The 13,485-nt window shown below is 42.3% G+C and overlaps 1 protein-coding gene across 6 annotated transcripts in view; it reads right to left on the bottom strand.

Annotated features, from left to right (window-relative positions):
• The window catches only part of Shab (Shaker cognate b), a 93,742-nt gene that overhangs the window by 56,225 nt on the left and 24,032 nt on the right, over window positions 1-13,485 (bottom strand). For 4 of the 6 annotated variants that reach the window (XM_076807187.1, XM_076807191.1, XM_076807192.1 and 1 more), the window contains exons 3-4: window positions 8,864-9,710; window positions 3,400-3,698 (exon numbers count right to left, since the gene is read on the bottom strand). In XM_076807187.1, coding sequence (XP_076663302.1) covers window positions 3,400-3,698; window positions 8,864-9,710 — 1,146 coding nt within the window. Of the gene's footprint in view, window positions 1-3,399; window positions 3,699-7,207; window positions 7,284-8,863; window positions 9,711-13,485 lie in introns of all 6 variants that reach the window. The other 2 variants (XM_076807189.1, XM_076807193.1) reach the window with 2 other exon arrangements.

The following is a 13,485-nucleotide window of genomic DNA, read 5'->3' on the forward strand; positions in this document are numbered from 1 at the left end:
TATTGAGTTTATGAAGCAACATTGATTTACAAATTAAAAAGTAAAGTCTACGATAACCTGTTCGCTCCACAATTTAATTTATTCGCGCTGCATTAATATATTTTTCTAAATTATCTGAAAGTATCTGTGAATGTATTTCGTTATTCAAACGTTCTCCATTCGTGGTAAATGAAATAATAGATTGGAAAGAGTTCGACAGAGTGCGTATTGCTCGTGGGTCTGACCAAAGTCAGACTCTACTACTAGGTTGCATCCAATGCGACCGCGCTGATGTTCAGGTTGTCGTGCCTCTAATAGCCACGTGCGGTTACTCGAACTTTATTAACGATTCTGTCCGCACAGATGGGTTCGAATTTCTCTTATCAGATGTGAAATACAGCTGCACCGAGATTCTCGCGATTATCGATTCTCCTTAATTGACCCGCGGTTGGTTTAGAACCAAAAGAGTGACGCACAAAATAAGATACAAAAATAAGTACATTAGAAAATAACTAAAATAAACGTACATGAAGCAATTTCTATTACTTTAAAAGGTAACTTCTGCTTTTTAATAAGTTTTGCATTACGATGACTGAAATAACCTTATAGGGGTTGAAACTTTTTTTAAAAAAAAGTATACGAGATGTTTCACTAACTCTTTTAGAAGGAGTTCGTTGAAAATTCATTAATAATGTCAGCGTAATTTTTTTTCATCGACCTGCATTATAAACAGATACTGTTCGTGTTACATCAGAAAGGGTGACGCCCTGTTCTTTCTAAAGAGTTTCAATGGAGGTGTACCTTAATAATCTGAAATGGAATTTCCACTTATATGCAAATTATTGAAGACTGTTAATATGAATAATTTTTACGCGAATCAATTTTTTAGATGAGGCGTATGTGAAAAATTACACAGAGACTAGAGATCACGTTAGCTGAAAAGTTTGTCTGACTATATAGGCAATCCTTTCACTTGCTCTCTTATACACTTTGATTCTTTCTCGTACTGTAGCTACTCAGATCAATCATACCTTTTTAAATTTTCTTGTATAGTTTTACACGCGTACCGTACTGAAAATTATTATACGTGAAAATTTCGTGAAGATGTATAAACTATTTATAAATTTTATTTCAGGTTCTCAAATTATACCAACATTCACACTGTTGAAAAGAGCCAACAATTTATTTCTACATACTATGAAATGAGAAAATCAATAAGGGGTCGAACTTAAATTACGTAGGACTTTTTGATGAGGGAGTCGCGAATTTCTTACGTTTTCTCACAAGAGGAGGGATAGGGAGTCAGGTAGCGTCTTAAGTAATACTTTTTTAACCTAATTTTCAATATGAGTAGTCTTGTAGCCTTTGGAATTATCGCGTTATTTTTATATAAAAAAATGTTTGTTCACTTCTTAAAATACATAGTAATATAGCCTGAAAATTTAAAAAAAATTGCATGTATAGTTTCCTTATATAAAATTCCTAAAAACAACCTTGATTTCTGTCGATTACGCCAGGTTCTTCCCTTAAATCGTGAAAAAAATTCCGCATAGAAGCTCGGCGCAACGAACAAGTTCTGTGTATTTTACGAGATCAGAACACAGGAGCAGAGGGTGCAGAGTGGAGTCGTGAAAACGAGGTGGATCCTGAAGAAAGCATAGGAAATAATTCCCTCGAAACAAATTCAATTCATCCAGTCATGGACAAACTTTAAGTCCATATTAATTCTAATTCTTACTATAATTTAAATTTTATTAATATAATTAATATGTAAGTTTACTCGAGTATTCAGAGATGTTTATAAAAAGAATAATTACACATTCTATCAATAATGTTCCAGAAAAGTAATTTTAGTTTATATTTCTCGAAACCGAATTAAATAAATTACATAAACTTCTAAAAGAATTTTAATAATCTAAAAAACGCAATGTATAAAATATTACTAAAGGAGGGGGCTGGGAAGGGGTTAGAATATAAAATCTTACGAATTCTTATTCTGGGTGGCGGAGGGGAAAAGAAATGACCAAAATTATCCTTACGTAATTTAAGGACAGCCTCTGGGATGAAATTTAAAAATATCTTATTTCAAAATCTTAAATTATGTTCCTGAAAGCATATAAATATAGTAAAGAAGTTAATGACACATCTTGTATACTAGAAACAGAAGTATCCTTAATTACTAGATTTTAAAAAGTGAAGGTCGTACGTCCAAGGCTTTTTAGACAAAATCGGAGTGAAATGTAATAGTTAATCGCTATCAATAAACTGGTCAACAGTTTTTGTAAAAACACGCTCATAAACATTAAAATTTCCAAACCGTTAATTGTTTTGTCGACAAATAAGTTTAATAGATTTAGCACTCATGTATGTAAAGCAAAAAGATAGCGTAAACCACGATAAAAATAAAAAAACCCACTCAAGGTTAATCTCTAAGAATACTAGAAAACTTCACGATATACTTACAAATATAATATAATATTTCTACTCTGTTTACTGTAAACAGTAATTGTACGCGAATACATAAAAATATTATAAGCAACTACATAGAAATGGTATTTTATGAACTTCTAAACCCCAAAGTGGGACACTATCAAAGAAGGAAAACTTTATCCAAAAGCTGCACTTTGCAGTATTGAAATCTTCATACTTCCAATATCCCCGAATTCTTTTCCACTTATTGAACATTTTAAGTCCCTCTCCACGTAAAAAAAAACAGCACTAGTTCAGGTCTTCACTTCCCCCTCTAACTTTACCGTCATCCAACATAAACAAGCCTTGATAGCAACAAAAATTCAACCCTCAATTTCTCCTACTTCAAAGATGTAAAAACAAACACATTCCCAAAGAAACGAAATAATCCAAACAGCCCTACCACTTCATTAAATCCAAGAAAAACCGAACCCAATCTGTTTGAAGCAGTCCTGTCCACGGGAGAAGTCCCATTCGCGGTTGTGTCCGCTGTTAGGCGCCATACTGGGTCTATAATCGGACCCACGATATATAAGGGTGGGTCCAGACTAGAGCCGAGCCCCGAGCGGAACACCATTTCAGGCCCCATAACGTCACGTCCCTGCGTGTGACGATTCGTGAAACGTACATTTCTACCGATTTCCACCAGCTTAGACAGGGGCCTGTGTCGTGGAAAACAGGCATTAGGCGTGCTCGGTTCGGGGCTCGGCTCTCATCTGAGTGCACCCTAAAACATCAGCATACATATAGCGTTCGTCCCTGTACCGTGACTAGAGATGGACGGAAATAGGGGCGGGGCCGGTTTGCTCGGCGAGAGCAAACGTTGGACAGGACTGGGCCCAGGGATTGTCAGATGCCCGCGCATGCCTAGTCGCCAGGCGCGTACAGAAAACGAGTACACATCGAAAATCATACGTGACCGGTGTAACTGGTTCACACGACGGGACTTACGCTAGGTGTGGTATTGCCTTGGTTCATGTGCTGGGCCGGCACATCGTCCTGAAAGTAATCGTCGTTCTGGGTCCCTGGCATGCTCTGGGCGAAGTCCAGGAGGCGGCGATTGGGGCTGTCCGGGGTGGTGGGCAGATCGTTTGGCAGATTTGGGATGCAGGTCGAGGCGCTGCGACGGTGCCGCGAGAGACTGTAATGCTCATAGTTACGATAACAGCCTGGCCCGGTCTGGGCAGGGCCGCGCCCGCACGCGGACTCTCCCTCGGTGCTGTTACCATCCACGCCGGACATATTGTGACCTGGAAACAGGTTCCGCGTCCGTTCTCTCTTTTACAATGCCGTCGACGTATCAACCATGACGCAAGAACAGCGAGGGCTCGTTCCAAAGTTGCGCGCTCCTCTGGCCAGCGTATGCTCCAATAGAGAGGGGCATGTAGCGATCGTTCGATGAATAATGAAGGAGAGTGTTAAATCTACTGAGTAATTTCTGATGGTTCGATGCGTCGACATTTCTGTACACCGTTCGAAAGGCGTCGTCGAGAACCAATGGAATGGTAGGTACCACTTTTAAGTTGAAATTCAAGTGGGAATACCTTGTAGAATGGGTTACACAGTTTGACGGCCATCTGGACTTGTAACACTCAATAGCCGTTTCTTATAGGTTTCTGTGCGCTGAAAACGAATCCGCAAACCGTTTCTTGCATTCACCCTCAGTTTTTGAGAAATTAGGTTTTGAAAAAAAATCGCATATTTTCAAATTTGAACATCTTTTGCGTCAAAACAGTAATAGTTATTCGGTTGCTTGTTCCATCAAATTATTCTATGAACACTCGCGAATATAACGATATAAGTTATTAATGAATTATAAACATTTAAATATGTTTAAACAACGATCAAAGGGAAAAGAACACCCGAAATGCACCCAATTTTCAAAATATATTTTAATTTATTTCCAAAAGTAAGCGTTTAAGAGAAAATCTGACTACTCCACGCGACGCAGCAGACATTTTTCCTTTGGGAAGCATCAACAGAAGTGGTAAATCGCGTTTTGTTTTCAATACAGAAGCGAAATAGTTTGGCAAAACGTGCGCCGTCGACAGTGGTAGTCAACCGCAGCGCGCGATCCACTGCCGCTCAGCGTAACACAATCGCTTAACGCGCGTGACTACCACTGTCGGCGGCGCACGTTTTGCCAAACTATTTCGCTTCTGTATTGAAAACGAAACGCGATTCACCACTTCTGTCGATGCTACCCGAAGGAAAAATGCCTGCTGCATCGCGTGGAGTAGTCAAATTTTCTCCTAGACCCTTAGTTTTTAAAATATATAGCAAGATATCTGCAAAAATTGGTGCATTTCGAGTGTCCCTTTCTCTTTGATCGTTGTTTAAACATATTTAAATGTTTATAATGCACCAATAACTTATACCCTTTTCTTCGGGAAGGTTTATAGAATAATTTGACGGAACAAGCAACCGAATAACTATTACTGTTTTGACGCAAAAGATGTTCAAATTTGAAAATATGCGGTTTTTTTTTTCAAAAACTAATATCTCAAAAACTGAGGGTGATGGCGACGAATGGTTTGCGGATTCGTTTTCAGCGTACGAAAACCTAAAAGAAGCCCAGAAAAAGGTAAATTTTGTCAAACTGTGTTATCTGTCTAATATCAAAAATCTCCATGACGACAAATATGGTTTCTGCTATTGTTCCAACTGGGTTCTTCAATGAGGGAGCAGCGGTAGATGAAATGGAATGAGTGTAATGTACATACGTGCTTGGAAAGGTGGATACAAGATTATTACGTAAGATGGCGTAAAGTGTAAAGGTATAAAAAGAGAATATTGTAGTAGCAGACAGAAGTATAGTAGATAAGGAATATAAAAATGCAAAGTTGTTTAGAAAATTTTAGTTTATAAAGTGCAATGAAAAGTTATGCTCTTTCAAATTCTTCCGACCAGATGCAAATCTGCTACCTTCCTCTCATTTCTTTTATTGGAAAGCTCCAAGCCGCAAACTTTAAGCCCATCTTTTTAAAAAGATCCTATATGACTTTCAAGTTAGAAGTGGTGTCGTTCGCTTGGTCTCGAAATCTTTCCAACAGTGTATAGAAATGTCGGCGCGCTCTTCAGCCGTAAATCACTCTAGAGACTCAACATTGCTCTTTTGACGATTAAAGAAACGTACGAATTGTAATTGATAATGGTGTATCGCAGTCTGGTCCGGCGTGGTAGGCTGGTCGCTAGGCGCATAACGAAAATAGCGGGACCACGGAGCAAATTATAAAGTAACTAATTAGCGACTCGGAGGTTCGTCCTACTTGCGATTCAAAACTAGCTTATCCGCAGAGTATATTTCCATAATTTAAGCGTTTCATGAGTGTGAAAGAAATATCGAAAGTCTATATAGGCATCTGAATTATCTATAACCCCAACTTGTTCCAGTAAGTCAACTCAACGGTTGCGTTCTACGTTCGAAACGTGCTGTTTTGAAAATATTCTGCGTACAAGTGAACACACAAATTCAGTGTCTACGTGTACTTTACATTCAGACTCTTGAGTATATACAAACACAAAAGTTCATACTTTCGTGGATTTATATCTCGCAGCAAATGCTACTACATGTGTCAAGATCTATTTTAAACACGAGTATTTTGTTCAAAGAAAACCAGACTAACAAGAGACATTCGGTAATTGTCGCGTGTCGATTTGGATGAAACTTTGCATAATTCTTTACTAGTTCAACCCTTAGGTTAGAACTTTGCCGTATTTCATTGCTGATACGAAACTTTCATTCCTATCCCTTCTATACAAATTATAGTAATTATCCAATGTCTAACATCATTGGTTTCGAAATACAACGATGTCTTCTTTCCCCTAAAGAAGCTATTAAAATTTCTAAATAAAAAAAGAGGAGGGGTAAGATTGAAATTTTCTTAAAACAACTAATTTGTCAGAAGTTTCTCCCACCGATTTACAGGTCCTTTAGAAACAGTGCAAATTTTATTTGAACCCTCTTTCGATATCTTTCTCCCTTTAAAGTCGAAAAGTAGCACCAACCAAATGCGGCAAGGTTCTTAAGTTGGGCTAGCGAACAATTGTGCAAGGTGTCGTAAAAATCGGCGAGTGACGCTTACCGAACGTCCCTCGTAAGCAATATGAAGTCTATTATCAACAATCAAACAACGAACAAAATACCAACGTCGATAATCACTGACACGTTTCCACAACAACCTTCTGGCCGACTGCTACCACCCACGCCGGACTATCGCAATCCAAGAACGACAATCGGACATGTCCGTCCGTTCCCTAGCAGGACGAGAAGTTTATCAACCGTGACGCAGGTCTGGATCACGAGCAGCAGGAAAATTATCAGAGAAGTGTGTTACAACGTGTAATTACGGTAATTGATTAACCTTTGATGAAGCGTGACCTCGGCTCAGTCCGGCGTGGTGAGACTGCTTTCTCGGCTGTGTATGTACGTGGCGGTGAGCGGAAGCGCGTAATTACTGACAAAACGACACGTTACCATCCACGTCGGACATATCGTGAGTTAGGGGGTGCGTGCAATTCAGTCCCTTGCCATCAAGCTTCGCGTAGAACGGGTGTTGCCGCTTAATCACGGGGCAAGTGCGCCGGGTGGTTGTCATTCCGCGTATAAGGGGGCAAATGGTTAGTTAGAACGTTAGATCTCGGTCTGTCCGGCGTGGTAGGCTGTTCGTTAGGCGGACCGAGGAAGCAGCAGGAAAACGAGGCGGCGCAACGACGCCACGAGGGACCGTAACGCTCATAGCTAGGATAACAGCCTGACCTGTTCTGGGCAGGGCTGCGTTCGTACACGGATTCGTCCTCCTTGCTGTTACCATCCACGCCGGACATATCGTGACCTGAAAACAGCCACGGTGTCCATCCTGCATTTTTCTTCCTCCCATTCTGCCGTCAATATATCAACCTTGACGCAGGATTAGTGGTGTGCAATTGGAACATACGGATCACAATGAATCGGATGGAATACGATAATGATTAGCCGTGAGACATGTTGTTAAATGACAGCGCGCAAATGGTAGCTTTCTTTTCTCCCCCGTCTGACAGTGAGAGTTCGTGTGCGCTTATAGAGATGGTGCAGTCACGTTAACACTTTGAGTGGCGCAAGGTACGGAGGTAGGAGCTCTTCCCGAGCGACAGATTTTCCTGGGAATGGTTTGTCAGGCTCATCCTCGCGCTCCGAATACATGCGCGACAGTAATGAGAATTTAAACTTTTATATTGGGTATTAACCCTTTGCGCGCAAAGCTTGAAACGCTTAGCGTACTGTCGCGCGCGGAAATCCTCCAGGATCATTTGCTCACGGTACTCACTGAACGCCTGTCCGGCTTCCCCGCGCAGGCTGCGTGCACTGACTAAATGCACGTACGTACATAATAGGTTGATCGTTCGCGAAGAATTAAATCCGCACGAGGGCACTACTAATGGATGGGCCAGATTTTTCAGATGAGAATGAGTGCAAATGCTACGTTACTCGGACTATTGCGATCACTTCCGTGTGATTAAAAGCAGCCCGAACGAGGTCGAGTTCAGGCACATTTTCATTAGGAACTCGCCAATGCATTGGCAACTTTCACGAAAGGCTAATAGAGAATATAGAAATGAAAATTTTCATTACTGGATGACTCATGGGAGGCAGCGAATTGCAAAGAGAACTCCGAGCTTCATTCGTTTTCAGAGCGAACTATATTTTCGATGCTTTCCAACAGATATCGACGTGGAAACACGCTCGAGCGGTGCACGGGGGTGGAACTCGCTCGGCGTGAAAATACGCCGACGCCACGCAGAGTGTTAATGAGAAAGTCGATTCGAACAATTAGACGGTGTTTGTGTATGTAGCCGGGCCATGACCTCAGCCCTGCGCCAGAACTGATAAATTTATCATTCTTGCGTCAGGGTTGATAAATTGTTCCACTTTGATTATGGTAAAGCTACAGTTGCTGGCATCTTCTTAGGGATTAATCCGAAGATTAGTGTCGGCGAAAGAGTGGTGGAGAGACGAGAATGAACAGTGGTGGATTCCCATCTGTATCACTCTCAACTGAAATTGCACTCTTTTAACTGGAATAGGAATTATAATCTCGTTCTCCACTGTACTCGACGGTTACTTAATATAAAAAAGAACGTTAAAAAAAAGTGAAGTTCACGTAACTGTTGCACAACGAAGACTGCAGCAACGCGAGAAATTGTTGCCAAGTTGTAAATATGAAATCTGAAAGCCTCAAGAAGCTTGTAAAAACGGTCCAGACAAACCACTATGTACTGCGTGTTAATATAGCGAGGACCCGGATCCCAGCCGAATATCCCCAGAAGCAGCGCGGAGAAAAACCATCGGCCGTCGCGTAGCAAAGCGTACACAACGCGATAGAATATTATTATTATCTTTTTTTTTAATCATCCTCCTTAGTGGTCCGTCGCTTACCGGTGTCGACGATGACGTCGATGAGGTCCATGCTCTTGGCAAAGGCGTCCCTCAGATTGATGTGATGAAAGGACACGATGCTCCCCTCCCGTTTGGCCCTCTCGAGGGCCTCCCGCCTCTTGAGGGCCTTCTCGCGTCTCATCTGATTCTTGTAGAACTCAGCGAAGTTGTTAACGATAATGGGAATGGGCAACGCGATTACCAGGACACCACATATACAACACACACTGCCGATCACCTTGCCGAGCGGGGTCGTAGGGTAGATGTCGCCGTATCCGACGGTGGTCATCGTGATGCCTGCCCACCAGAAGGTCTCTGGAATGCTTATGAATTTGGTCCCGGGCTCCTCCTTCTCGGCGAAGTAGGCGAGGCTCGAGAATATGAGGACGCCCATCGCCAGGAAGAGCATCAGCAGGCCCAGCTCCTTGTACGAGTTGCGCAAGGTGAAGCCGAGGCTCTGCAGCCCGGTCGAGTGGCGGGCCAGCTTCAGGATCCTCAGGATCCGCATTATACGAAAGATCTGCACTACCCTGCGCACGTCCTGGAACTGGTCGGTCGCGTTCTTGTTCGTCTCGACCAGGAACAGAGATACGTAGTACGGCAATATAGCCAGTAGATCGATCACATTCAGACCGCCCTTGAAGAACTTCCACTTGTCTGGGGAGGCACTGAACCTAAGCACGTACTCGAGGGTGAACCATGTGATGCACACAGCCTCCACCATGGCGAGCTGCGGATTGTCTTGAAAGTTCCCCTTCTCATCATTCACTTGCATACTAGGAATGGTGTTGAGAGTTAGTGCGATCGTCGAAAGCACAATAAAGAGTATTGATATCACAGCTATCACCTGGAAAAGCGACGGGTCAACCGGTCAAACGGAGTTCACCGCTCGTTCAACGTCCTACTCTGCTGCGGTTTTAAACAAATAACACACCGCTTCCATTCTAACTGTTCCCCTTTCGAAAGTCATTTTTCTTCTGGGCTTTTTTCTTTCTCCTTTTTCCTTTTCTCCATTTTCCTCTTTTTTTTCCGTTTTACTTTTTCCACTCTTTTCTCTTTCCAATCCGTTTTACTACGTATCTCCTGTACGACGTGTTCTCTGTGCGTTTTGATTACTAAGCGTCAGAATACAAAGCGGGATCTAATGCGTTTCAACGCCACTTTACAGAAAACGATCGACGTGGAGGGTTTTGCAGAGAAACGTGAAGAGTAACATCCAGAAACGAATAGAAAAATAAGATCTCCTAATTTATTCATACGTATATGCAACTCAAGTGGTATCTTTTACTTCGACAATTGGACAACGAGCAGTATAAAAAATCGACGCTCTCGAAGGTCGCCAAGAATCTACATGGTGCAACGTGAAATCGTGACTGTCTCCTTATAATGGCCACGGAGATTTTTGGAACCGCCATCATCGACCACGCGAGAATTCGTCTGAACGTTTCCAACAAACTTTAATTACAGAACGACCAAAAAATAATCTTTACTTAGCCTGCACTTTTACAAGCAACAACGACTACCACAAAATGAGAAAATACGAGAAGCTCTCGCTGCACGGAAGCGTTCAAAAATACGTATAAAATTATACACCAAATACAGTACAACATATCTTATCATTGACAAAACAGTAGGAGAGCGTGAGTAGTCTGTTTCTTATATCTTACACGTACGAAATACTGTACAATACGAAGCAAGCTTACAATTTGCGTACGTAAAGAAGCTTGTATCTGAAAAAACGTATTACCCACACGTTGTGAACTGAAGACAACGACGTGTCGCAGCACGGAATCGTTTCGAGAGCGGATTATAAAAAGAGGACTCGTACGACTTGTTATCTTTACGAATGCACCAACGATGTCGTTTCAGCTACGATCGACGCTAAAAAAAAAAAAAGATGGGACCCTTTACCGACAATTGTGCGACCAAGTGCATATGTATAGAAACCCATAAAGACCTCCAAACGAGTCTGGAACGAAGTTGAGTGTAGCGGGATAGAAAGGAACATGGACGCTATGCGGACTGCTATAACAATCTAGAGCACTTTTTGCGAAACCGAGTACTCGACCATACAGAGTAAACAGAGCCGCTAAAAAATGCCATAGAAATATATAACGCGCAGATGTTTGCACCAAAGAATTTCTCGTCGTTTGAAGGCTGTCTGCCCGACGTCGCTCGACTCATATACAAGTTTGTACATTGTTCGGCAAGCGTATTAGCATCATACTTAGTTCTGGTCCCTTCAAAACCCCGCTCCCTTCGGGCCGCCCTGAACCGTGTCTCGAATGCCCACATATCGCCCCAATTGCTCCCGCAAACCTGTACCTTCCCCCGCCACGCCAGTGCAATCGCTACAAAGCGAAATCAATTCGTCGCTTCATGAAGAGTTAGCAAAAATACGCCAGCTCTGTTTAACATACTATAAACAGACGATCGAGTCGCATTTTCATGTCGCACGTCAACACAGATGCGTATGGTGCGTTGCAGAGATATAGTGATGCGGTGAAGGGATAAAACAAGGAGCAAAGTGGGTGGCGTCTTAAGTGCCCAAGGACATACAGTACTGTCTCTAAAAGCGAAACGGGTCGGAACTGGCCATTTTCAACTTTCGAATCGAGCCTCTATTCGGCTTGCCTTTATTCTCAGCTACGGCGTGTGAGGGGGTCTGATTGCTAGTGAGAACGACCGAGGAAGCACCTGACAGCGACAGCCAAGGCAACTAACAAGGGAACATCCCGAACCCGGAGATTTTAAAAATTCTGAGACTTCGTGAATATGTAGGGAATTTTCTCCCGATTATTACGCAATTTTTGTTTGCTACCCAAATTCACTCTAAAGGGGTGTAATTGACCCCTGAAAATCCGGTTATTTTCCGAATTTGTGCTATAACTCGCGAACTGTAAAATATTTTTTTACCAAATGCTAGATCTAATTAAAAGAAGTAACTTTTGTCTCGGAACTTTTTTTCTATCTCTTACAGTTCGGGAGTTACAACACAAAATCGGAAAATAGCCGAATTTTCAGGGGTTAATTTCACCCCCTTCTAGTGAATTTGGGCAGCAAAAAAAATTGCGTTGTAATCAGGAGGAAATCCCCTACATTTTCACAAAGTTTCAGAATTTTTTGAATTTTCGGGTTCGGGATCTTCTCTTGTAAGTACAAAATAAGTAGTGGGGATGGCGGATTATCACTTATGGCAGGGCTCTCCAGCGTAGGGGCCCCTCACGCGCCTGCTTCCCCTTCCAATCTTCCCCTGGCGCAGCGTGCCTTCCGTTGTCAAGGAGACCGCGCGACGCTACGAAGGCTGCCATGACGGGCTAGCCCGGCTAGCGTCTTCGCGGTTAGCGTCGCGCGGTATCCCTGACAACGCGGACGAGAGTGGGAGAATCCCAAGCCCCCGCGGGAGCGACTTTGGAGAGCCCTGACTTATGGAATCACGAAGTGTGTCACTTATGAAAACAGTACTGTATTGAGTATGCTTTTTGGAGGTTAGTTCGGGCGTGCGCACAGGTGGCGCGGCGGTGCCTAGGTCAGTTTCGACCCGGAATAACTATACTGCAATCGGTACTTTAGACGACGTTATTGTTGTCAGATCAATTCAGTTTTTTTTTTGTTTGCGAGCTTTTCTCCGCTACGATTTAATAGTGCTGTATTTGGCGGTGTTAGTTTCGGTCCAAAAAGACCTAGAAACCGCACAGTTAAGGTTCCGGGGTGTGGAGGAATGAGACCAGAGTTGGGCAAAATTGGATTCGGATAACGAATAACGGACCTACAAAAAATCCGTTGTATAATGAATACTTTTATTCAGATAACTATTTATTATTTACATTATTTAAAACAGTTTTTAGTCAGTAGAAGACTATCAACAGCTATTCGCATCGTTCTTGGAATAATTTTGGAACAGCTATTCGAATACGTTATTCTCCAGAAAAAATCTATGATGATATTTAGATGAGACATTCGACTTAATAGCAATTCGAGTAATGCCGAACTCTGAATGGGAGCCAAATAAGCACAGCCTTGAAATAAATGGCGAAGAACACGTTTGGGGGTTCGCACCCTCACGCATATACACCACTCGAATCAGTCCCAAATTAGTCACTATATCTCTGCCACGATAGAGACATTGAAGTCGTAAATTAGGCGGAATACCAGATAGAAGCAAGTCTTAAGTGTACACCCTAGGGGGGCCTTCTTTAAGCATTCAGCGCCGCGTACATGTACATATTATATCCCTTACGCAAAGGGAGTGCACAAGATTCGAATCATGAAATTGGCTAAAATTTTGCATACAACATACAATAACAGATTAAATACAAATGGCACACTACTGCAAATTTGCTATGGAAATCACATTCAAAATTGCATCTCTTCCAAATCTCGCAGGTACAGGGTGGACAACGTAACTTGATCACCTTAATTATTTCCGTTACTACTGGACCAATTCAAATTATATTCGTTTTAAATACCTTGGTTTGAAGGGACCTGCAGGCTGACTCCAGTATATTTTTCGTGGGTCATTTTGTTTCAAAATTTTCACGGTCAACCTTAGGTTTTTAAATAGAACCCTATCATATGTTTCCGTCTATTGTTTAGCGGACAGAAAGGCAATTTCGGCAAGT

This window comes from Andrena cerasifolii, chromosome 2, assembly GCF_050908995.1.
Source record: "Andrena cerasifolii isolate SP2316 chromosome 2, iyAndCera1_principal, whole genome shotgun sequence".
Taxonomy (NCBI): domain Eukaryota; kingdom Metazoa; phylum Arthropoda; class Insecta; order Hymenoptera; family Andrenidae; genus Andrena; species Andrena cerasifolii.